The 25,967-nt window shown below is 50.8% G+C and overlaps 2 protein-coding genes across 7 annotated transcripts in view; one reads left to right on the forward strand and one right to left on the reverse strand.

The window, feature by feature from the left end:
• Positions 1 to 4,766: 4,766 nt before the first annotated feature.
• Positions 4,767 to 8,983, reverse strand: asphd1 (aspartate beta-hydroxylase domain containing 1). Of its 2 annotated transcripts, none has more exons than XM_039764862.1 (6): positions 8,654 to 8,983; positions 7,080 to 7,502; positions 6,656 to 6,871; positions 5,608 to 5,815; positions 5,409 to 5,522; positions 4,767 to 5,320 (listed from the first exon to the last, which is right to left on the reverse strand). In XM_039764862.1, the coding sequence occupies exons 2-6, from the start codon at positions 7,494 to 7,496 to the stop codon at positions 5,211 to 5,213; spliced, it is 1,065 nt and encodes a 354-aa protein (XP_039620796.1). In that variant the 5' UTR covers positions 7,497 to 7,502; positions 8,654 to 8,983; the 3' UTR covers positions 4,767 to 5,210. The 2 variants fall into 2 exon arrangements, with proteins under 2 accessions (XP_039620796.1, XP_039620795.1); XM_039764861.1 differs by lacking the exon at positions 8,654 to 8,983 and adding an exon at positions 8,164 to 8,612.
• Positions 8,984 to 13,140: 4,157 nt separating this feature from the next.
• Positions 13,141 to 25,967, forward strand: part of sez6l2 (seizure related 6 homolog (mouse)-like 2) — a 31,514-nt gene continuing 18,687 nt past the window's right edge. Inside the window, exons 1-7 of one of the 5 annotated variants that reach the window (XM_039764868.1) lie at positions 13,141 to 13,769; positions 14,009 to 14,195; positions 16,326 to 16,508; positions 21,482 to 21,668; positions 23,801 to 23,983; positions 25,425 to 25,664; positions 25,749 to 25,882. In XM_039764868.1, coding sequence (XP_039620802.1) covers positions 21,593 to 21,668; positions 23,801 to 23,983; positions 25,425 to 25,664; positions 25,749 to 25,882 — 633 coding nt within the window. In that variant the 5' untranslated portion in view covers positions 13,141 to 13,769; positions 14,009 to 14,195; positions 16,326 to 16,508; positions 21,482 to 21,592. Of the gene's footprint in view, positions 13,770 to 14,008; positions 14,196 to 16,325; positions 16,509 to 20,747; positions 21,247 to 21,481; positions 21,669 to 23,800; positions 23,984 to 25,424; positions 25,665 to 25,748; positions 25,883 to 25,967 lie in introns of those variants that run through there. The other 4 variants (XM_039764863.1, XM_039764865.1, XM_039764866.1 and 1 more) reach the window with 4 other exon arrangements.

Raw genomic sequence — 25,967 nt, forward strand, 5'->3', positions numbered from 1 at the left:
AGGAGGCGCTGGTAAGGCGTTGGAATGTGACTGGCGTGCCTGCGGACCTTTGTTATCTACTAACCGTCCAAATCACGGCATCCTGACTTATAGCTAAAGAGCCGTTAAAACACGAGAGAACAAAGGAGCCGACAAAAGGAGCGCAACAGCAAAGTCACATGTGCAGCGGCAAGATTAGCCTGCGCTGGGACCATCCAGGTGAGGAGGACCACATGTGAGTAAGAATGACACGGCCCCCTGCCCACGGGACGATGAGGACCACTGACCTCAAACCTGCTGGAATCGGGACGCCATGTGACTTGAGCAGACAGTGCAGCAAACTCTGAGGATGCGGGTTCAAATGCCACTACTGACAGCGTGAGACAACGAGCCGGGCACCTCACCTGCCAGCGTACCAAGTGGAGAAAGCAAAAGAGGGGAACAGAAAAGGAACCAATTTAAGAAGATGGCAGCCAAAGAAGGAGAGACGTGTTCAGGCACATCAGGGTGATTTAACACCTAGTCCTGCCAACTACGCTATCTATCTATCTATCTATCTATCTATCTATCTATCTATCTATCTATCACCTTTCACTCTATCTATCTGTCTATCTATCTATCTATCTTAGTTATATAGCGCCTTTCATACCTATCTGCCCGTCTTGATTAAACTTCTTTCCTAAATGACAGGTTTTTCAGGTACAGTAGCCTGAAGTTTTCGGGGTCCGCCATTTCTGCTCACTCATCAGGGTCTTAGATTGTCGACGCGTTGCGTGCTGCTCAGGCTGTGCACATCAGAATCGCGCTGGACTCGTGATGATAAGGACCCTCCTAATGGCCCTCTAATTTGAAGGGTCTGCCCCTTTGATGGCTCTGAGCCGATTATTAGCCAAGTAGTTGGAGATTTGCTGTGGACACAAAAGGCTCGCTCCTGCTGGAGTCTTTATTAACGTGTAACTCAATCTGAGGGTGGCAGCCTGGCACAATGGGGAGCTCAGAGGTTGGCGTCATTGTCTTTGTTCTATTTTTGTGTTCTCATGGGTTTTTGCCAGTTCTTCCCCTTGTTAATGGTTGTGTGTGAGTGGGCTGTGCACTAGGCTGCCATGACACCATTGCGTTATTCCTGCCATGATGCCCGTTGCCCTCAGGACTGGCTCTGGTCTGCCCTCCTCATGAAAACAGCTGTGGACGTCTCATGGCTGCTATTTGAATGCTGTCTCTAAACTGTGGACACCCCTGACGGCCCCTCGGTCTCTCCTTCCGTGGCTGCTGCCTCTCGTGTTTCACACATGCCTTGCATGCGGGCACACCATCCCTGGCATAACAGATCTGTAAAAGATGCCAGCTGTTTGGCACTCCAAAGCCCGCCACAGGTTTTCTCATCTGAGCGGACACAAGTCGACTGTCTAGTCACCTAAACACCTCAGATGTGGTCATGAGATGCCAACGGGAGACCCCATGAAGAAACTGTGGCTAAACATTTGCTTAAAACAACAATTCCAGCTTTTGGCCTCCCTCGTACATCAGCTGGGAACCGAGACACACATTGGGTTAATAAGAACATACTGGGGTGTGGAGGGGACTTGACGCCCACCAGTACCCTCATGGTGCTCATCATCCACCGCAGATCTGCAGGTCTGTTTTTTTATTGGATTTTAACCCCTTATGCATAACTCATGGGCTTCTTATGGGCTGACCAATGCAGTGACCATCACAACCACGTCCAGCCAAGCAGATGGCTGCTTTTCTAAGTGGACTTCTGAGCACCACTCACCCCAAGGATAATCAACTGGGCACTGCCATTACTACCAGCCTGGGCATTTGTGTGCCAAAGAGAAGGTGCCCTCAGTCTTCATGGGTAAGAATATTCTCAGCCTTTACTCACTCCATCTGAATTTCAGCGCTTTCCATAAATTGTTAGTATATGGTGGGCTAGGGTACCCGTATGGCCACCCACAAGGTATGCTGGGAACTGTATTCCCGTCGGGCAGCCCTGTTACCTTATGAGGGGACCACAAGGGGGTGCTGCAGGTATTCGTGATCCTTACTTTGTTGGGCTTCTACCTGACCTGGAAGGGCTTCATATGGACAAGGAAGGAGCCGCTCTGCCTCACCCAGGTGAGGAGGAAGAGGACAATGTAGAAGAGAACAAAGCTCACTGAGCAGGAGTGGAGAGAGAAAGAAAGAAAGAAAGAAAGAAAGAAAGAAAGAAAGAAAGAAAGAAAGAAAGAAATGGTAATTAAATCTTCTACAAGAAGCTGCTGTTGAAGGTAATTTTTTTGCAATTACCTTTTCATTGGTCTGTAAGGTTGTGCCTGGCGTTTGGTGCTCTGTGGCTCCCCCTGCAGGTTACTCTTTCCGTGTATACAGTATGTACTGTACATGTGTGTAGTTAATCCTTCTTAATTAAAGGATGTGTGTCTGTGTATTGGTGTGGCAAAACCAACTGCCGTGTCTCTGTCATTCCAACAGATGGTGCATCACAAACATTTGTACTAATGCACTTTATCACTGCAAATGTTTGTGGTGCACCATCTGTGGGAAAGACAAATGCAATGCATTTTATAACTAGAAGCATTACAGAATACATTCCAATAGATGATGCACTGCAAACGTCAATGCTGTGATCGATCAACTGATTACTTAGATTTCAATCGGACATGTAGCACAGCTAGTGTGTGTGTTTAGTATGGTGTGTTATAACACTTTATTCTGCAGTAATGTGCCACACAGACAGAACTGGAACTAATGAAACTGGGATTTAAAAAATGTGAAAATTGGGTCACTGAAAGAAAACCAAAGAGTGTCGTTAAACTCGCCCCAGCGTTTGAGCCCACGACGCCACCTTCTCAATTGTGATTTCTTCTTGGGGTCGCTGGTCGCTCCTAATTAAGTGTGAAATGTGCTGCTGGGTTTAAGCAGTTAGGTTATTAGGTCAAAGGGGCGGGTATGTGTGTTAGCCAATGGGAACGCTTCCTGGGATCACATGCCTGCATTGTGCCAACGCCGCCTGTCCGGTCCTTGTGACTCTGTGTGTCGCCAGTTTGCTGTGAAGAATGAAGGTCTCATCGTCAGGGTCACAGGCTGTGAAAGGCAATCCAGCCTGAAGGCGTCGTAGGCACTCGTTTGTATAAAGTGTTTGAATGAAAAGAAAGAAATCTCCACAAATACAAATCACGGGTATGCGTCTGATTGGGTTTGTAATCGTGACAGACGCCTTAGGGAACTGAACTCTGATCGTCTTAAGGAGCTCTGCTGCCTGCCTTTGAACTGTGGTGACAGAGAGACAGATGTGAAAGGCGCTATATAACACAGATAGATAGATAGATAATGAAAGGCGCTATATACTAGATAGATGTGAAAGGTGCTATATAATAGATAGATAGATAGATAATGAAAGGCGCTATATACTAGATACATTTTTGGTACAGTAGGCAGGATTAGATAGATGGATATGATATGAAAGGCGCTATATGACAGATGCACCTCAAATGCTAGAAGATGTCGCCCAAGCTGCCTGCTGCCACACGTTTGTGCTGAGATGAAGGACACGGCTAACTCTACCTCAGTGCTCCAGGGTGGGGTGGGGGGTCACCAGAGGGGGGCTTTTCTTTCCAGCTACTCTTCTGGCCAATCAGTGATTTTTTTAATATGTCCATTTGATGGACTTACTGGTTGACTGACTGACCGAGACCTCCATGCATGCTGTTGAGCCCCCCCTTTGGTTTACCTGGGCGCCCCCTTGTGGCTCGTCGACTCACAAAATGCCCACAGAGTTCAGTTCACGTTAAAGTGACAATACAGGAGGACACTTGCAAAGAGTGTGCTGCTCATCTTCATGACGTGCCGCCTTATGGGGGGGAATATCCTGCCGGGGGGGTTCACTCCGTTCCCTTCATTATTTGCTTTCATCCTAATTTGAGCCCCACCCCCCAATTCCGATTTGCTGAGCCCCCCAAATAATTAAGACGTTAACCTGTAGTATTTGTGCCAGGCTTAAACAACAAGAAGTCGGGTAGCACAATAGTTTGGGGGGGGCTCACAATTACAGGGGTCCGGGTTCAAGGTGCAGACGCCTTGAGGTATCTACACTCATTCCGCATGCCTGAAGTAAGCAGAAGTTGGGCAGCACAGTGGTTAGAGGGGGGTGGTCTCGCCTTTAGACCATCTGGGCAAGGCCTGGGGTGGGGGGGCTGCAGAGATCAGTTTCTGAACCATCTTTCTGCAAAGCTGAAACTGGGAGCTCAAGGCTTAGGGGGGCTGCCTCCCCACAATTGGGACCCAAGTTCAGCATGTGCACAGCAGGGGGGTATTTGGGGTCTCCCAAGCAGCACTCGGGTGGCACAATTCGTGACCCGGCCCCTGTGTTCCAGTCCCTGTATGATAATAAAGCACCACAACAGCCTGGCATCTCATCCACAGTCATTTCCCATTGGACCCCTCGTGACCCTTCGGGGGTCCCCATGACTCATTTTCATCTTGACAGTCCTGACGCTCTTTAACCCGGTAAATCTGTGCCCCAATCACTCTCCTCATAAGAGTCAGAGGGTCACCTCAGAATTTAACAGCTGGCATCCAAATGGTGAGCCACCAACACAGAGCTGGCGTATTTGTACCCCCCCACCCCCCACTTTGATTCCAGATTTAAGGGACCCCCCTCCAATAAAACAGGAGCCCAGAAAACCCATGGATGAGTGTGTCCCCAGTAACCGCCACCCCCCACCCCCTCCCCATGCCAATCCCTGCCCTGTCCAGGCGGTGGCAGCACTGAGTCCCACTCGGCCACGTTGTTGCTGATTTTCGTTATTAATTTCCAATAAAAACTGCAATTCTTATACAGAGAGAGGATGGATGGAAGACACAGAGGTGAGTGGGGGGCACAGAGACAGACTGATGGACGCTCAAGTGGGACGGTCTGATTTGACACCCCGTTTTTCAGCGAGCTTTATTGATGTGTGTCATTATGGTCACATGTCCTCCAGGCCACCGTTACACCGGACACAAAGCGGGCACACGACGACGGGCACTCGAGTGTAAGAGGCGGACGTCTCCTGGGCCCACCCAGGATGCCAGTGTCCAGTCAGGAACTTTGGGAGGTGGCCACATCCCCTGCCCCAGCTGTTGGGGTCCAGTCTCTCGGAGGTCTACGCTCTGGAAGCACAGCAGTGGACAGGGTATGGTGGTAGGGGTGGGGGGTTTGGTGGGTCGGTGGTCTCAAATGGACATCTGCTTCAGCGGCCAGGGGCAAAGATGTAATCCAAGGCTTGTCTCTCAGCAGCAGCCACGTTGGGGTGCCAGAGATCGACGGTGAAGACCACGCAGGGGCCGTCCTCAGGGCTTCCTGTGTGGCACAGACAGAGAGAGTCACCTGGATTGTCACTCCCTACCCCAGAGCCACCGGTCGGCCCACTCAGATCGACTCGACTTACCATTATGAGCCGTCGTGTGCAGAAAGGAGTCGTCCACCAGGAGGCAGTAGCCCTCCGACCAGCACTGTGGCTCACCGCCCACCACCAGCTCACACCCTGTGGGCACCTTCAGACCTGTGGGGGGCAGAGGGCGGGTTAGTGGGTGACAGGATGGCCCTGGCCAGTCAGATGTGTGAACCCAAGGAGCTCAGCCTCTCACCCAGATGACAGCGCAGGCGAGTGTTGGTGGGCCCGTAGGTCCCTGGCAGGCTGGTGCCAGGCTGCAGAAGGGAGAAGCCAGCATTGCCAAAGATGTTTCCGTTGATGAAGGTGCGGAGGGAGCTGAGGACGCGGTAGGTGCGGGGACAGCTGCGGCAGTTCTGGGGCACCCACACCCCCTTTGTGAAGAGGAAGAAAGAGAAGTGGCCCTGAAAGAGGAAGTCACACTGTTAGCCCCCCCACACACACAGACTTCATGTTCAGCACCTTGACGCCCCCATTCTGCACATTGCTATTTTAAAACACACCACATGTTTAGAACTACAATTCCCATCATGCCTTAATAAGGTGACCCGCACTCGCCTGCGCCTGCATTTCCCATGAGCCTCAGTTCTTTGGCAGTAGGATTCCCGTGACCTCTTTTCATTCTCTGACTACAGACCCCAGAATGCATCAGTGTTTAAAGCCTGTATTTCCCTTGATGCCTCAGTAACCAGGATGACTATGTTTGCCATCATACCTCCAAGACTTAAAGTTGTTAACGCCTCAATATTTAATGGCCATAGCGCTCTGGAAGCAGGTCTGTCATGCCAACTCAGTGCCCTATGGCTGCATGCCCAATACAAGCTGAATATTCTCTAACCTTAACTCCCAGAATGCCTTAATGGCTTAGCTTTGTGGTTCTCTTCGAGTCTCAGTAGTTTAGCATTGCATTCTCTATGCTCTGCCCACCGACTCCCATGATGCTCCACCTCTCATTGTACCATTTAACTCCCTGACCACAGGGTGCCCATTCTTTTGCTGGTGCCTAAGCTCTCCATGGCACATCCTGTCTTAATATTCCCAGGTTAACCCCAAGTCCCATGGAAGGACCCCACAGTGCAGAGAAGCCCAATAATAATAAATAATAAATAATAATAATTCATTACATTTATATAGCGCTTTCCTCTGTACACTGACACTACAAGCTGCATGGCTGTGCCAGTCTACCAGGACCCTACCAGCAGCCACTTAGAGGCTCCTAATGAATTAGGGCTCGATTCTCTCACCTTAGCCTGTGTACCTCCACTGGTCCACCCTAGTTTGCCCTCCAGTCCACGCTGGTAGACCACCTCAAACTCGGCCAAGATGGCAGGGAAGCTGGCCTCCAGCACCTCAATATCATGCCGCTGGGCATCCCGTGTGAAGTATGGCATGCTTGGGACATCAGGCAGGTAGAAGAGCTTGGGCTTCTGGATGGACAGGCGGTCAGAGAGGTAGCGAGCCTGGAGGTGGACAAAGAGAAGGTCGCTAGTGCCCATATGCCAGTCACTAAAGACATATCTCACTGGGCACATATATCGAGCCAAGACTGACAATTTAACTTACATCTGAGGGCTACCAGGGACATCTGTGGTCAGCTACAAAGATGCCCAGCTGACATCCACCGGGGGCTTCTGAAAGCCAAAAGAGCAAAGAGAACACAAGCCTCACCTGCTCTCGCACCCCCTTGTGGACTCGTCCCATGCCAGACCACGAGTAGCGCTTGGCGTAGTCCTGCAGACTCCTGTACAGCTTGCGTCGGCCTGGCGACACCTGGTCCAGGTCTTGGAATGGATGGCCAGAACTTATCGGAGAGAAGTAGCCGTGCTCCGATGGGGTGATGCCGATAATTCCCAGTCCAACCTCACCACCCATGGCTCCGGACACTCCCAGCGCTTTTATCCGACCCCTGGTTCGCCTGCTGCTGGAGCTGTCTGGCTCCTGGTCCTCCGTCCCAATCCGATAGCAGTACCACAAGAAGAGGACGAACAGGCCGGCCAGCAGGGCCAGTAGCGGCCGAGACCCCAGCTCCGGCTTTGGGGCACGAGACAGGAGGAGCGAAATCATGGCTTCCAAATCCCACTGCATCGCTGACTGTGGGGGCCAGAAAGTGAGACAAGAGTCAGAGTCTCTGTGACAGTGACACCTTGGCTTGGTGGCATGTGATCATGACCACTGAGTGTCCAATCATCAGAGCATCAATCAGACCCAGAAGACCACCGGGCCTCTGTTACAGCTGTCAATCAAAGTCGGCTTCAGGGCATCAGTATTGGCATTGGCTTGAGTTTAGGTACAGTGATGCCAAGGATTAGACACTGAGCTCGATTTACATCAGTAAAGTAATAAGACACAAAATATTAAATTATGAAATAAAAGAGAAGAAATAAAAAGATGTGAAAGGTGCTAAGTAATAGAGAGCTTGGTATGAAAGACACTATATAATGATAGATAGATAGATAGATAGATAGATAGATAGATAGATAGATAGATAGATAAACAAGTTTTCAATAAGGTAATTATACGTATAATGAAAGACATTATATAATATGTGGTAAGTTATGAAAGGCATTATCATTTATAGATAGATCAACAGATAGACTGATGGATAATGAAAGGCATTATACAATATTCACTAAGTTACAAAAGGCACTACGTAACAGACAGACAGACAGTCTTCAAAGGTGCCGGTCCTGTCCGCCTCTGCTCATCGCCCTCGACATCCCCCGTCATTCCCGGTGCCCTCGCTCACACTGACCAGTAACTGAAGGCCAAGCCCATTTCTGCTGGACGGGGCCACCTGTTTGTCACCGGCTCGACACGCCCGCCCATTTACTCCTGCGCAGGTAACGTCCGTTTCATTACAGCACAGATGTCCCCAAGCCTGCGGTGCCCACCGTAGCTGAGAGCATAGCGCCCCCCTGTGGCTGTCCATTGCCTTAATGGCCGGCGGCGCGAATGTATGCACGTCGCGAGCCCGCGTGTGTCTGTGCGCGCCTGTGTGCGCTCAGGTGGCGCGCGGCGCTCTGTTGCACACTCGTTTTCGCCAGTTTCACACCAGGCTGCTCGCACCCCTTCTGCCAATGGGCGCTCATTCCACTGACCACAGGCAGATAAAAAAAAAATCGATGAGACAGCCAGCCAGCTAGCCAGTCAGGCCTCTCTGGTCCCCTCATCCGCTCGCTCCACCGACCTCGCCCCTTTTAACGCGGCCCCTAAATGACAAATCGCGCGATCTGCGGGGGTACCTGTGTATCCGGGTTCCGTGGCCGTTAACTCAGTCAGTCGTCATCTTTGTGAATGATGTTGCTTCTGCTCACGAAGATGCGCTACGGAAAAAGCCGGAAATGTACGAGAGGGAGGCTCTGCGGACTGGAGGTTCCCGAGACTTTCTGGGTTTGGTGCAGGAAAGAATGAAAGAACGAAAGAAAAGAAAGGAAGGTGAGTGGGCCGGTGGAGAATCCGAATCCTCCACAGGTCACTGAAACACAGAGAGCACCGCCTAAGGAGCGATGAATTAGTGCATCACGGGAGCTCAACAAACAGCATCGCCCCTACAGCGACGCAATTCCGCACTGACACCACTGGGGGCGCTGGGGGTGCTTTTAAATTGTTAATGGTTTTCATTTGTTATTCCAGACGGTGTGTGAATTCTTTCCCGATTTAAACCCAAAGAGAATGAAGTGCGATCTGACGTGATAATGTGCGGGACTGAACAGAGAGAGGAGAAATGGAGCGCACTGCGCCCCGAAGGCTGAACCGTGAAAGAAATACTCATTAATGGACGGCGACGGGGGCTCCTTCGTGTTTTCGGGCTTCTAATTCGCTTAAGCTCATGCGTGATGTGGAGTAGTTGGGGCAGGAGGGGTGCCGCTTAGCTAGCCATAGCAATCAGTGGGGTGACGGCTTCCAATGGCCGAAACTAAGGGTGTGGGGGTGCAGTGCTGGCATAAGGTGGGACAAAGCAGGTAATCTGTGAGTTAACGGCAGACACCGTCATTTACACATCTACATTCGATGAGCATACGCCGTAAATCACGGTGAGAAACACCGAGAAAGCTCACGCACACACGGGGAGAAGATGCAGACTCCATGCAGCCGGGGCTATGGGGGCGAGAGGCGGACTCCACATTTGTTTAATTTGCGGTCTTTTATAAAACTCTCTTAGTCATCTGTGGCGTTTTTAGACATTCGGTGTGGGAGTCAAGTGCTGTTTCGTCATTGGCTTATTTTAGTGTTGGAACCGAACGTCACACACCACGTGTGCTGCGCTTCGGGAGCGCGCTGCGCGTTGCCGTTTCTCCGCGTTCCCCCGCACAGTTGGGAGATTCGGCCGAAAACTTTCCTGTTTTTCTACAGAAGTCTGCTAATAAATACAAACGCAGTGATTTTCAAGAAAGCTGAAGTTTCTCTGTCGCATTCACCAGAGCAGGAAGAGGGCAAAACCAGAAGAGTCCTAATTTCAGAGACCTATCTATTATATAGCGCCTTATTTATACTGTTTTCTATATATCTCAGCTGTAATCCATGATTTCTGATAATGATGTCACGGACTCCATGGTGTTCCGTCTCTAATCCTGGTTATTTCTGCATTTCTTCACATGCCAAAGCTGATGCCCTCAAGTTGAATTTGATCGTTCGATGTAAGATTGGCCTTTAGCTGAGGTGTCATCGTCACACCGGGGCTCTGGCTCATCACTAGCGTTCTGTCCCACCCAGTCAGAATTTGGAAGCCATGCTGTTACTTCTTCTTAGACACAAAGGCAATATCTGAAGTAACTTAGAGAGAGAGACCATAAGGAAATGGGATGTGCGGGGACAGCTGGTCGGGACCTGTGGTCTAAACTGGACTCCGGCCACAACAGAAAACCAGTGAAGAGGTGAAGCTGAAGGTGAGCCTCCAAAGATGTCAGGCAGCGTCCTGAGGAGGTGAGCACTTCAGACAGCGGCTGCTGGCAGTTAATAAGCCAAAGGAGAGCAACAGCCTGATGTGCACAGAGCCGAGAGGGGTGGGTAACGAGAAGGGGTCACTTTGGGGGGCTTTGAGAAGACAGAACTAGCAGGACAGGCTCAGTGATGAGGGACAGTCGTCCAGGTTGACCAGGCTGAGGGTGAGCATCCATTCAAAATCTTCTGCTAGTCCTAGTTGTGTTGGCCAGCAAAGTTCAGCCTTGGAGTATCCAACCTTCACAGAAACGTGTCACCATTCTCCAGTTTTATAAAAAGTAGACAGTCTGATAGGTGGCTGTGAAAGACGCTATATAATCGACAGATAGACTGATACTGTCTGCTGCACTTTTTCCTAGATGTAACATTTGAATTTGTATCATTGGCCTTCTGCCACATGCAAATGCTGCCCTCAGCCCACCTGGTCTTATTAACCCTGCTGTTCTCTGCCCACCTGCCCTTAACTAACCCTGCTGTCCTCTGCCCACCTGCCCTTTACTAACCCCACTGCCCACCTGCCCTTATTAACCCCGCTGCCCTCTGCCCACCTGGCCTTATTAACCCTGCTGCCCTCGGCTCTTACCTGTATCTCTCCATTTCTAGGACTCGCCTCAGGTTCCTCACATTTTCTAATATTCTCTTTGTTTCCCATCTGCCACTCTTTATGCTCAGAGACCCCCTCAGATTTACAACTAGAATCCAAAACAGTAAGAGTGCTACAACATTAGCTCCCCAGCCCACAAACTTCACTAAACCAGTCTGAATTTGCAAAGGGAGTGGGCCTGGAAACAATTGGGTAGGCAGATAATAGGCTGTTTTTGGGGGGTCCAGGTCCCCTTGAAGTTTTGAGCCACTCACAGGTGTCAGGGGGTTTGGGGGTCCCATAGAGGATTATGTTGCACTCAGCACTCAGGACAACAGAACATTGGATATCATGTCTGTTATTAATGTTAGACCTGAGATGTAACCCACCGACATAGGAGAGCAAAACCTGCACACCACAGCATAAACCACTGGGGGTCCGGGGTCGGCTATATCAAATATTATCAGTCCAAGTGCAGGCTCCAGGACATTTCACAAAATGATCGTAAGAACATCCTGAACAGCTGAGGAAATCATTTTATGGTTGATGCCAAGTCTTCCAGTGGTGCTGGGCTCATTGGCTATAGGCAGCTTGACCATGTAATGGTGGCACCAACAGGGGTCCAGAGAAGAGGCAGACAGAACAGAGGAGGCGTCACGAGAGTCCAGCCGCTACTTCTGGTGAACAGAGACACAGTAGGGTCGCCGCTGCTCAGGCTGTGCTAAAAGCCGACATGGCGCCCCCAACAGGCCCAGCAGCTGAGTGCCCAGTGCCCATGGTAGGTGTGTTTTAAATGCCAATACCTTGAGATGGTGTGTATGCACTGGTAAGTTCATTTAGCATGGCCCCGCCTGGGATCACAAAGGACTCGGACCCCTTTTGTTGTGTTGCTAAAATTGTTTACATTTGTTTTTTTATTCTCCACATCGAGTGACACTCAACTCAAAATGACAAAAGGAAAACTGGATTTTAGACACTTTCTTCAAATTGATCCAAAATATAAAGCCAGAAATACCCCACTGACACGAGTATTCGGACCCTTTGTTGTGACTCAGGTACGTCCCATTCTATTGATCATCACTGAGATGTTTGCAGCCCACCTGCGCTCAATTCAGTTTCCCACCCGTCTACCAGGGTCCCACAGTTGACGATTACCAAGCTATGAGAGGCTGAGCAGATGCCTACAGAGCCTGGAGACTGTCGGGGGGCTACCAAAAACATGCAGCAGTGAAGGTTCCCAGGAGCACAGTGGCCTCCAGAATTATTACACAGACAAAGTTTAAAACAACCATGAGTCCTCCTAGAGCTGGCAACCTGGGCAAACTGAGCAAGAAACTTCCACAAGGCGACGGTGTTATGACTGAGGGGTCCGGTGGCAGCCTCCCCTTAGTATACGGCACATGGAAGCCCGCTTGGAGTTTGCAAAAAAAAAAGGAGCTTAAGATCTCTCAGACTGTGAGGAACACGATTGTCTGGTCTAATGAAACCAAGATGAGCATCACGTCTGGAGGACACCGGGCACCGCTCATCATCACCTGGGCAATGCCATTCCAGTGGTGGAGCAGCCTCAGGAACTGGGAGACTAGACGGGGTTGAGGGACAGCTGAATGGATACCCTGAAAAGCTGCTGCTGTGGGTCTCGGACTGGGCAGAAGCAAAGCCACCAACAGCAGTAACTGAGGAACAAACACACGGCCTGGAGCAGCCAGAGCCCAGAATCCAGAAGATGGGGGTCCACTGACAGAATCTGAAAGAGGGTTCAGAAAATCCACAACAAGAGGTGTGCCAAGCTCGTCGTGCCAGACCTGGAGACCCCGGGCCTTGAATACTCGCGTTTCACTTTTCATAATCCTGCTCTCCTATTGTCATTTTTTAGGTATTTAGTGTTGTTGGATTAGGGTTAAGCACAAGACTCCAACACAACAAAAAGTGAAAATAAAAATATAGGGTGCTGAATAAACTCCACTGGGGTCTGCCGCCAGCCCTAAACTGAACCGGAAGTGGGTGTGAGGAGTCGAGGAAAGCCCTTACGGTTATTCGCATCTTCTAATCGCTTGTCCCGACTGTAGCAGCCCCCCCAAGTCCTGTGCTGATTTGTCACTCAATTAAAGTTCTCTGGTGAGCTTTGCCAGACACTCGGTTATCTGAATGTATTTTCTTTTTCGTACTTTACCTTTAATTTATAATATTACTACTAATGATAATAAAGTACAATTGCGGCTCCAAAGCCCTTCCACGAGCAGACCGTGAGATGCGACAGCAGCAGACCTCACAGAGTTAAAGAGACGAGATATGAAACGGGATCGCAGCGCAAAGAGAGGCACCACAGTGAGGTCTGACATCAAACGTTACATAAAACCCATGAAGGAATCCGTAGGACGGCGAGATCGGACAGACCCAGGGCTGCGAGGAGCCAACAATTCCGTTTTCCGAGTTCACATCGAGGAAGCAAAGCTGCTGGCAGTCGATCCGATTCGATCCAGCTAAAAAATTCCAGCCAACGAAAACGCCAGCGAAGAAAGCGCAGACAGACGGACAGGTGAACGCGGGCTGCTGTGCCGGGCTGTGCCGCCGGAGGCGCGAGTGAGTCTGCGCCCTCAGACAATAGACACGGTGAGAAGCTGTCATCGCCGACTGTGTGGACCTGCATAGCAGCCGGAGAGGCACATACCGACACCCGGAGAAACGGAGCACTGCGGACGGGCCGACGGCAGCGGGGACACACGCTCGCACCAGCATCCCCCATTACATCCACCGGGGTCGTGCCCAGAGGCGACCAAGAGGGGGCAGGCAGGACCGGTCGGGAACGGGAGCGTCGGGGAGACTGCTGACAGGTGCCCACCCCGCAGCAAGCGGCGCTTCGCTGCCTGGCCCGCGTGTCGTTAAATAAATGAATCGGGGGGCCAAGGGGATTGAGGGCTCGGGCCGAGGCGGCTGGGGACTGCGGTTGGCGCTTTCTCGTGCCTCTCGTTCACATCGTGCGCTTATACCGTTAAGTGGTGCTGTTGGTGGGGGGGGGGGTCGCAGACGCACGCGAGCGAAATATTAATTCGCGTTCTTTCTTCACGCGCAGGTTGAGCCGGACCCCCTCTGCGGGATTTTGATCGCCTTCCGCAGCGCGCTCGCCGCCTCTCGTTCTCGCAAGGCGCTCATCTGCCTGATGTGAATTCAACGAGAAGACTCAATGGGTGTCAGCGTTCTGCCTTCTAAGATGTGCACCTTCGCCCTGTGCCTCTACCTGGGGCTGGCCGTGGTCCGAGGTAAGGCCTCGCAGTGTCTATCTGTGTGTGTGTGTGACCGACTCCCCGGCCAGCATTGGTGACATTGCACACCCTAGGTGTGAGTGTGTGGGGGAGGGGGTGCCTGCGTATGACGTCATGTGCACGAGTGTGAATGAATCGCGTCTCACTGCCAATGCGTGAAAGAGTGAGACGTGAACAAGAGTTGAAATGTGCCACAGAAGTGTGTGTGTGTGTGTAAGGGGCCCTCAGAGTGTCACTCTCCACCTGAGACAATACTCCTCAACATAAGTGCAAGTGTGTAAGAGTCTGCGTACAATTGCGTGAAAGAGTGAAGTATCGCTGGAATATGAATGGAATTGTGCAAGATTGTCATGTGTTAGTTGACAATAAGCGAGTGTGCGCGAGTGTGTGTGTAGGACACAGTGAGAGTGTGTAAGGGTACGCAAAGGTCGAGGTTTGTGCAAGACAGCCGTGTCTGGAGCTGGGTGAGACACAGTTGTGTGCAAATGCATGTGCCCGCAGGAGTGCCACTTAGGCAGGGTGAGAGTGAAATGGCTTTGAGCGATTTGAAGGCCTGAATGAGAGTGTGAGGAACATCACACAACTGGGCAGTGTGTGTGTGTGTGTGTGTGTGTGTGGGGCTGGGATCTCAGGTTCACACTTTCATCAGTTTACAGGGGCCTGAGTGTGCCTGTCTGCCCTCATATCTAAGAGACAATTTAGAATGTGGAGATGGATTAATAGATATGAACGACACTATAGGAGACAGATACATCAGATATGAACGGCACACTGTACTAGGCAGATAAGACAGAATACATGTATAGAAAGGCGCTATATAACAGATAAAGATAGAAAAATCTGAAGGGAACCGATAGACAGCCATGAGCAGCTCTGTAATACATGGATATGAGAGGCTCTGTTTAATAGACAGACAGATATATAGTGCCTTTCACATTCATCTGTCTGTTATATAGCGCCTTTCACATCTATCTGCCTATTTTTGCTTCTGATGGCCCCACAGAGTTGTGACACATTGCATGTTGGCTGGACGTGCCATCTGTACTACATTTGCGTGCCATGGTGGTGGGAGTGTGCAGAATAAAGTGGGAGGGGGGCACAAACATATGCATGCGCACATTCACGAGTCTGTTTCTTGTACTTGTGTGAATACAACCAGAGTGTAATGGGGTATGGGGTGCTGTAGTGCTGCACATCACCCAACACTGAGGGGTATACTGTGCTATTGTAACTGCCACAAAAAGATTTAGGTGTTAAAAACTGACCCACCCAAATCTGCCGCCCTGGGGAGTACAGAGAAAGACGCTCAGGTCTGCTGACCTTCTCAGCAAAATAAAAGTGACAGCCTGGAGACCTGAAGCCTGATGTGCCTTCACATGGCATCTGAGACTTGCAGCAGTAGGCACTGACGGGCAGGGAGCAGGGCACTAACAATACGGTGGGTCATTAGAGATAACGGGGGCAGAGATTAATTCAAATGATGAAAAGGCCACTTGGATTTTGAGCAAAGGGTGGACACTGGGACAAAAGGCTGACAGAAAAATTTAAGGCTTAAGTCTTGGAAGGGAAAAAGAAGGCAGATGGATAAAAAATGGGGGGGAAGGAGTCTATAAAACAAGGGGAGGGGGCACAAAACTCTGATGAATCAAGAAGTGGGCTTGGTGGCAAAAACAAGGGAATCAAGTACAGAGAAAAAGGTGGGGTGCCCATCTGAGGAGAAAGGTGATGATGGCTTTGAGACAGAAACATGAAGAGGACTTGGGGGGCACAGCCATCTGGGCCAGTGAGGGGCACAGGCTCTAACTAGAATAAGGGTAAGGCATGGGAGAGAAATGGGCCCACCACCCTTTGAAAAAGAGGGGGTCTGGACAAATCTTTAGAGAAATAAGCACAAAATCAGACAGGAGAGCAAAGGGCATGAGGATGTGAACCCAGCACAATGAAGACCCCGGGTGCTGGCTGGGCACACACTTTGAATACTTTTCACAATCCTCAAAGGAGCCATCGGTCAGGCAGCAAGGGTAGCGATATCAAGTGGCACTGCTCACCACGGGGCAGACGGAGACCTGGAGAAGACACATGTAGCCCGCTGCTGATGTGGTGACACTCTGTTTTGTTCCTCTCTAGGTCTACCCTTGGCACCGGATGAAGACACAGGACTTGACGACGGACTTGGGTCCACAGCAGCACCCATCATGCTGTCCACTCAGCGTGCGGACACTGTACCCGCCTCGTCCACCTCCTTCAGGCAGCTCATCCACGCATCTCTGCTCAGGAAAGATTATCTGGGCCAGGAACAGACCTACTCCGGTAAAGGCACTGATGTGTAGGGGGGCTGTGGGGTCTCCTGCCATGTGGGGTGAGCCGCGACCTCAATGTGCCACTCAGCTAACTGTCAAAGCCTAAAGAGACATTGAATGAGGTGCCATAAACAAGCGGGTGAGCGGCAGTGTGCGGTAGAGTGAGCAACAGGATCAGAAGTAGGATGACGGTTGAGTGGCAGTAGAGTGGAGGACATGGCAGAACATATCAAGAGACGGCACTTAGAAGGATGGCATAGTAAAGTAACTGCACGATGGTGGCATAAGTGTGACAGAGCATAGTGCAGCTCAGGGTACTAAAGTGGAACGAGGCCGAGCACAGATACGTGACTATTAGTGACAGTGATGTCAAAACACCTGACAAAGGCAGAAGGTTCAAGAGAAGAAGTAGGTGCAATGCAGCAGGGTAAATGGAAGTGCAGTACAGCCGAGAGCTCCACTCCGCTTCTGTCGTGTGCACTCAACTCATTAAACTAAAATCCTTAACTTCTCAGAAGAGCTGACAGTAAAACATCCATCCATCAATGTGGCGGCACTGGGGCCTCAGCAAGAACAACAATTCGAACGATACTCGGCCGCAGGGCAGACTGTTGGCACCGTATTCTAGAATGGCACCCAGGAGGGCACACTAGCTGCGCGTTGCCGTTGCCGTTTCTCCGCGTTCCCCCGCACAGTTGGGAGATTCGGCCGAAAACTTTCCTGTTTTTCTACAGAAGTCTGCTAATAAATACAAACGCAGTGATTTTCAAGAAAGCTGAAGTTTCTCTGTCGCATTCACCAGAGCAGGAAGAGGGCAAAACCAGAAGAGTCCTAATTTCAGAGACCTATCTATTATATAGCGCCTTATTTATACTGTTTTCTATATATCTCAGCTGTAATCCATGATTTCTGATAATGATGTCACGGACTCCATGGTGTTCCGTCTCTAATCCTGGTTATTTCTGCATTTCTTCACATGCCAAAGCTGATGCCCTCAAGTTGAATTTGATCGTTCGATGTAAGATTGGCCTTTAGCTGAGGTGTCATCGTCACACCGGGGCTCTGGCTCATCACTAGCGTTCTGTCCCACCCAGTCAGAATTTGGAAGCCATGCTGTTACTTCTTCTTAGACACAAAGGCAATATCTGAAGTAACTTAGAGAGAGACCATAAGGAAATGGGATGTGCGGGGACAGCTGGTCGGGACCTGTGGTCTAAACTGGACTCCGGCCACAACAGAAAACCAGTGAAGAGGTGAAGCTGAAGGTGAGCCTCCAAAGATGTCAGGCAGCGTCCTGAGGAGGTGAGCACTTCAGACAGCGGCTGCTGGCAGTTAATAAGCCAAAGGAGAGCAACAGCCTGATGTGCACAGAGCCGAGAGGGGTGGGTAACGAGAAGGGGTCACTTTGGGGGGCTTTGAGAAGACAGAACTAGCAGGACAGGCTCAGTGATGAGGGACAGTCGTCCAGGTTGACCAGGCTGAGGGTGAGCATCCATTCAAAATCTTCTGCTAGTCCTAGTTGTGTTGGCCAGCAAAGTTCAGCCTTGGAGTATCCAACCTTCACAGAAACGTGTCACCATTCTCCAGTTTTATAAAAAGTAGACAGTCTGATAGGTGGCTGTGAAAGACGCTATATAATCGACAGATAGACTGATACTGTCTGCTGCACTTTTTCCTAGATGTAACATTTGAATTTGTATCATTGGCCTTCTGCCACATGCAAATGCTGCCCTCAGCCCACCTGGTCTTATTAACCCTGCTGTTCTCTGCCCACCTGCCCTTAACTAACCCTGCTGTCCTCTGCCCACCTGCCCTTTACTAACCCCACTGCCCACCTGCCCTTATTAACCCCGCTGCCCTCTGCCCACCTGGCCTTATTAACCCTGCTGCCCTCGGCTCTTACCTGTATCTCTCCATTTCTAGGACTCGCCTCAGGTTCCTCACATTTTCTAATATTCTCTTTGTTTCCCATCTGCCACTCTTTATGCTCAGAGACCCCCTCAGATTTACAACTAGAATCCAAAAACAGTAAGAGTGCTACAACATTAGCTCCCCAGCCCACAAACTTCACTAAACCAGTCTGAATTTGCAAAGGGAGTGGGCCTGGAAACAATTGGGTAGGCAGATAATAGGCTGTTTTTGGGGGGTCCAGGTCCCCTTGAAGTTTTGAGCCACTCACAGGTGTCAGGGGGTTTGGGGGTCCCATAGAGGATTATGTTGCACTCAGCACTCAGGACAACAGAACATTGGATATCATGTCTGTTATTAATGTTAGACCTGAGATGTAACCCACCGACATAGGAGAGCAAAACCTGCACACCACAGCATAAACCACTGGGGGTCCGGGGTCGGCTATATCAAATATTATCAGTCCAAGTGCAGGCTCCAGGACATTTCACAAAATGATCGTAAGAACATCCTGAACAGCTGAGGAAATCATTTTATGGTTGATGCCAAGTCTTCCAGTGGTGCTGGGCTCATTGGCTATAGGCAGCTTGACCATGTAATGGTGGCACCAACAGGGGTCCAGAGAAGAGGCAGACAGAACAGAGGAGGCGCCACGAGAGGCCAGCCGCTACTTCTGGTGAACAGAGACACAGTAGGGTCGCCGCTGCTCAGGCTGTGCTAAAAGCCGACATGGCGCCCCCAACAGGCCCAGCAGCTGAGTGCCCAGTGCCCATGGTAGGTGTGTTTTAAATGCCAATACCTTGAGATGGTGTGTATGCACTGGTAAGTTCATTTAGCATGGCCCCCCGCTGCGGGATCACAAAGGACTCGGACCCCTTTTGTTGTGTTGCTAAAATTGTTTACATTTGTTTTTTTTTTATTCTCCACATCGAGTGACACTCAACTCAAAAATGACAAAAGGAAAACTGGATTTTAGACACTTTCTTCAAATTGATCCAAAATATAAAGCCAGAAATACCCCACTGACACGAGTATTCGGACCCTTTGTTGTGACTCAGGTACGTCCCATTCTATTGATCATCACTGAGATGTTTGCAGCCCACCTGCGCTCAATTCAGTTTCCCACCCGTCTACCAGGGTCCCACAGTTGACGATTACCAAGCTATGAGAGGCTGAGCAGATGCCTACAGAGCCTGGAGACTGTCGGGGGGCTACCAAAAACATGCAGCAGTGAAGGTTCCCAGGAGCACAGTGGCCTCCAGAATTATTACACAGACAAAGTTTAAAACAACCATGAGTCCTCCTAGAGCTGGCAACCTGGGCAAACTGAGCAAGAAACTTCCACAAGGCGACGGTGTTATGACTGAGGGGTCCGGTGGCAGCCTCCCCTTAGTATACGGCACATGGAAGCCCGCTTGGAGTTTGCAAAAAAAAAAAAAAGGAGCTTAAGATCTCTCAGACTGTGAGGAACACGATTGTCTGGTCTAATGAAACCAAGATGAGCATCACGTCTGGAGGACACCGGGCACCGCTCATCATCACCTGGGCAATGCCATTCCAGTGGTGGAGCAGCCTCAGGAACTGGGAGACTAGACGGGGTTGAGGGACAGCTGAATGGATACCCTGAAAAGCTGCTGCTGTGGGTCTCGGACTGGGCAGAAGCAAAGCCACCAACAGCAGTAACTGAGGAACAAACACACGGCCTGGAGCAGCCAGAGCCCAGAATCCAGAAGATGGGGGTCCACTGACAGAATCTGAAAGAGGGTTCAGAAAATCCACAACAAGAGGTGTGCCAAGCTCGTCGTGCCAGACCTGGAGACCCCGGGCCTTGAATACTCGCGTTTCACTTTTCATAATCCTGCTCTCCTATTGTCATTTTTTAGGTATTTAGTGTTGTTGGATTAGGGTTAAGCACAAGACTCCAACACAACAAAAAGTGAAAATAAAAATATAGGGGTCTGAATAAACTCCACTGGGGTCTGCCGCCAGCCCTAAACTGAACCGGAAGTGGGTGTGAGGAGTCGAGGAAAGCCCTTACGGTTATTCGCATCTTCTAATCGCTTGTCCCGACTGTAGCAGCCCCCCCAAGTCCTGTGCTGATTTGTCACTCAATTAAAGTTCTCTGGTGAGCTTTGCCAGACACTCGGTTATCTGAATGTATTTTCTTTTCGTACTTTACCTTTAATTTATAATATTACTACTAATGATAATAAAGTACAATTGCGGCTCCAAAGCCCTTCCACGAGCAGACCGTGAGATGCGACAGCAGCAGACCTCACAGAGTTAAAGAGACGAGATATGAAACGGGATCGCAGCGCAAAGAGAGGCACCACAGTGAGGTCTGACATCAAACGTTACATAAAACCCATGAAGGAATCCGTAGGACGGCGAGATCGGACAGACCCAGGGCTGCGAGGAGCCAACAATTCCGTTTTCCGAGTTCACATCGAGGAAGCAAAGCTGCTGGCAGTCGATCCGATTCGATCCAGCTAAAAAATTCCAGCCAACGAAAACGCCAGCGAAGAAAGCGCAGACAGACGGACAGGTGAACGCGGGCTGCTGTGCCGGGCTGTGCCGCCGGAGGCGCGAGTGAGTCTGCGCCCTCAGACAATAGACACGGTGAGAAGCTGTCATCGCCGACTGTGTGGACCTGCATAGCAGCCGGAGAGGCACATACCGACACCCGGAGAAACGGAGCACTGCGGACGGGCCGACGGCAGCGGGGACACACGCTCGCACCAGCATCCCCCATTACATCCACCGGGGTCGTGCCCAGAGGCGACCAAGAGGGGGCAGGCAGGACCGGTCGGGAACGGGAGCGTCGGGGAGACTGCTGACAGGTGCCCACCCCGCAGCAAGCGGCGCTTCGCTGCCTGGCCCGCGTGTCGTTAAATAAATGAATCGGGGGGCCAAGGGGATTGGAGGGGCTCGGGCCGAGGCGGCTGGGGACTGCGGTTGGCGCTTTCTCGTGCCTCTCGTTCACATCGTGCGCTTATACCGTTAAGTGGTGCTGTTGGTGGGGGTCGCAGACGCACGCGAGCGAAATATTAATTCGCGTTCTTTCTTCACGCGCAGGTTGAGCCGGACCCCCTCTGCGGGATTTTGATCGCCTTCCGCAGCGCGCTCGCCGCCTCTCGTTCTCGCAAGGCGCTCATCTGCCTGATGTGAATTCAACGAGAAGACTCAATGGGTGTCAGCGTTCTGCCTTCTAAGATGTGCACCTTCGCCCTGTGCCTCTACCTGGGGCTGGCCGTGGTCCGAGGTAAGGCCTCGCAGTGTCTATCTGTGTGTGTGTGTGACCGACTCCCCGGCCAGCATTGGTGACATTGCACACCCTAGGTGTGAGTGTGTGGGGGAGGGGGTGCCTGCGTATGACGTCATGTGCACGAGTGTGAATGAATCGCGTCTCACTGCCAATGCGTGAAAGAGTGAGACGTGAACAAGAGTTGAAATGTGCCACAGAAGTGTGTGTGTGTGTGTAAGGGGCCCTCAGAGTGTCACTCTCCACCTGAGACAATACTCCTCAACATAAGTGCAAGTGTGTAAGAGTCTGCGTACAATTGCGTGAAAGAGTGAAGTATCGCTGGAATATGAATGGAATTGTGCAAGATTGTCATGTGTTAGTTGACAATAAGCGAGTGTGCGCGAGTGTGTGTGTAGGACACAGTGAGAGTGTGTAAGGGTACGCAAAGGTCGAGGTTTGTGCAAGACAGCCGTGTCTGGAGCTGGGTGAGACACAGTTGTGTGCAAATGCATGTGCCCGCAGGAGTGCCACTTAGGCAGGGTGAGAGTGAAATGGCTTTGAGCGATTTGAAGGCCTGAATGAGAGTGTGCGAGGAACATCACACAACTGGGCAGTGTGTGTGTGTGTGTGTGTGTGTGTGTGGGGCTGGGATCTCAGGTTCACACTTTCATCAGTTTACAGGGGCCTGAGTGTGCCTGTCTGCCCTCATATCTAAGAGACAATTTAGAATGTGGAGATGGATTAATAGATATGAACGACACTATAGGAGACAGATACATCAGATATGAACGGCACACTGTACTAGGCAGATAAGACAGAATACATGTATAGAAAGGCTATATAACAGATAAAGATAGAAAAATCTGAAGGGAACCGATAGACAGCCATGAGCAGCTCTGTAATACATGGATATGAGAGGCTCTGTTTAATAGACAGACAGATATATAGTGCCTTTCACATTCATCTGTCTGTTATATAGCGCCTTTCACATCTATCTGCCTATTTTTGCTTCTGATGGCCCCACAGAGTTGTGACACATTGCATGTTGGCTGGACGTGCCATCTGTACTACATTTGCGTGCCATGGTGGTGGGAGTGTGCAGAATAAAGTGGGAGGGGGGCACAAACATATGCATGCGCACATTCACGAGTCTGTTTCTTGTACTTGTGTGAATACAACCAGAGTGTAATGGGGTATGGGGTGCTGTAGTGCTGCACATCACCCAACACTGAGGGGTATACTGTGCTATTGTAACTGCCACAAAAAGATTTAGGTGTTAAAAACTGACCCACCCAAATCTGCCGCCCTGGGGAGTACAGAGAAAGACGCTCAGGTCTGCTGACCTTCTCAGCAAAATAAAAGTGACAGCCTGGAGACCTGAAGCCTGATGTGCCTTCACATGGCATCTGAGACTTGCAGCAGTAGGCACTGACGGGCAGGGAGCAGGGCACTAACAATACGGTGGGTCATTAGAGATAACGGGGGCAGAGATTAATTCAAATGATGAAAAGGCCACTTGGATTTTGAGCAAAGGGTGGACACTGGGACAAAAGGCTGACAGAAAAATTTAAGGCTTAAGTCTTGGAAGGGAAAAAGAAGGCAGATGGATAAAAAATGGGGGGGAAGGAGTCTATAAAACAAGGGGAGGGGGCACAAAACTCTGATGAATCAAGAAGTGGGCTTGGTGGCAAAAACAAGGGAATCAAGTACAGAGAAAAAGGTGGGGTGCCCATCTGAGGAGAAAGGTGATGATGGCTTTGAGACAGAAACATGAAGAGGACTTGGGGGGCACAGCCATCTGGGCCAGTGAGGGGCACAGGCTCTAACTAGAATAAGGGTAAGGCATGGGAGAGAAATGGGCCCACCACCCTTTGAAAAAGAGGGGGTCTGGACAAATCTTTAGAGAAATAAGCACAAAATCAGACAGGAGAGCAAAGGGCATGAGGATGTGAACCCAGCACAATGAAGACCCCGGGTGCTGGCTGGGCACACACTTTGAATACTTTTCACAATCCTCAAAGGAGCCATCGGTCAGGCAGCAAGGGTAGCGATATCAAGTGGCACTGCTCACCACGGGGCAGACGGAGACCTGGAGAAGACACATGTAGCCCGCTGCTGATGTGGTGACACTCTGTTTTGTTCCTCTCTAGGTCTACCCTTGGCACCGGATGAAGACACAGGACTTGACGACGGACTTGGGTCCACAGCAGCACCCATCATGCTGTCCACTCAGCGTGCGGACACTGTACCCGCCTCGTCCACCTCCTTCAGGCAGCTCATCCACGCATCTCTGCTCAGGAAAGATTATCTGGGCCAGGAACAGACCTACTCCGGTAAAGGCACTGATGTGTAGGGGGGCTGTGGGGTCTCCTGCCATGTGGGGTGAGCCGCGACCTCAATGTGCCACTCAGCTAACTGTCAAAGCCTAAAGAGACATTGAATGAGGTGCCATAAACAAGCGGGTGAGCGGCAGTGTGCGGTAGAGTGAGCAACAGGATCAGAAGTAGGATGACGGTTGAGTGGCAGTAGAGTGGAGGACATGGCAGAACATATCAAGAGACGGCACTTAGAAGGATGGCATAGTAAAGTAACTGCACGATGGTGGCATAAGTGTGACAGAGCATAGTGCAGCTCAGGGTACTAAAGTGGAACGAGGCCGAGCACAGATACGTGACTATTAGTGACAGTGATGTCAAAACACCTGACAAAGGCAGAAGGTTCAAGAGAAGAAGTAGGTGCAATGCAGCAGGGTAAATGGAAGTGCAGTACAGCCGAGAGCTCCACTCCGCTTCTGTCGTGTGCACTCAACTCATTAAACTAAAATCCTTAACTTCTCAGAAGAGCTGACAGTAAAACATCCATCCATCAATGTGGCGGCACTGGGGCCTCAGCAAGAACAACAATTCGAACGATACTCGGCCGCAGGGCAGACTGTTGGCACCGTATTCTAGAATGGCACCCAGGAGGGCACACTAGGAGGGGGTATAGATGAACTTCTGTTGGAATGGGTGGACTGAGAGAGCACCAAGGGAAGAGTGTGCAGAGTATCAGGAGGAGTGCAGTGGCCTGTGACAGTAAGGGCAGTGATGTTCAGTTACTGTCACGTGAACAGAGTGCAGTGGAGTGCCGCCTGGTGCATGACACACCGTGTCACTCTGTGGAGTGTAGATCAGAGTGGACTGCAGGACGGCAGGGAGAGCTGCTGTTTGTCCAAGTGTGTGAAATGTGACGGTACAAGGGACAGGATGGGACTGCAGGGCAGTATTGTGCAGTAGAGTGGGCCGAGATGAGGTGTCATCTCACCTGAACTGTGATACAGAGTATGCTGGTGTAGTGTAGCATAGCAGCCACCTCATGCAGAGGGCTCAGCCCACCTGATTGAGTTGGAAGTGTAACAGAGTGAGCAGTACCGCTTGCTACAATGCAGCTATCGTGCAGGTAGTGTGTGGTGAGGTAACGCATTCTGCACTCTACTGAGCCAAGTGACATGACACGCTGCTCACCTCACTCCAGTAGTGTGCAGTGACAGGCTAAGCTGGGGCTCAGCAGAGTGACCCGTGCTGCGTTTAGGGTGTGCCATCTTTCAGCAGTGTAGTGGAGTGGCATGAAGCACAGGCGAGTGGTGTGCCCTCATTGCATGTGACAGTAACATAGCAGATGAGGTTTAGCCTAATGGCCCGCCCAGGAGGGTCGTGAGGGTTGGCAGCACATAATGGTCATTAGTGGCACATTGGCTCGTTTGGACTCTGACCTCCTGTCACCTCCATTCCACAGGCACCACAACTGACCCCACTCAAGCGGTTCCTTTGATTACCCAATCAGATCCTGGCATCACAGCGACATTTGCAGGTGCACTGACCACAGCAGTCATGTCCGCCTCCTCCGTCACCCTACCTGGAAAGTCCAAGGGTTCAGCCTTGTCCACCATGTCATCGGTGTATGAAAGAGCAGGGGGTGAAGAGACCACGACGACCCTTATCACAACCACAACAATCACCACTGTGCATATGCCAGGTAAGCACATGGTGGGCACCGCTCACAGTGCAGGCCATTCGATGGTCACCTTTGGCCAACTCTTTGTGTGTCTCTCACTACCAGTGCAATACAGTTCCAACCTGAGTGCCCAGGATGGGTTCATCGAGTCTCCAGAGCCTACTGGGTCTGGATTCTACCACAGCCTGGACTGCACCTACACCATTCGAGTTTACATGGGCTATGGCGTGGAGCTCCAGGTGACACTTCTGTCCACTTCTTAGCCTCCGTCTCTGCCATCCGCCAAGGTGCTGTTGGCTCACTAAATGTGCCTCTCTGGTCCTC

Source organism: Polypterus senegalus, chromosome 10 (assembly GCF_016835505.1).
Source record: "Polypterus senegalus isolate Bchr_013 chromosome 10, ASM1683550v1, whole genome shotgun sequence".
NCBI classification, from domain to species: Eukaryota; Metazoa; Chordata; class Cladistia; order Polypteriformes; family Polypteridae; genus Polypterus; species Polypterus senegalus.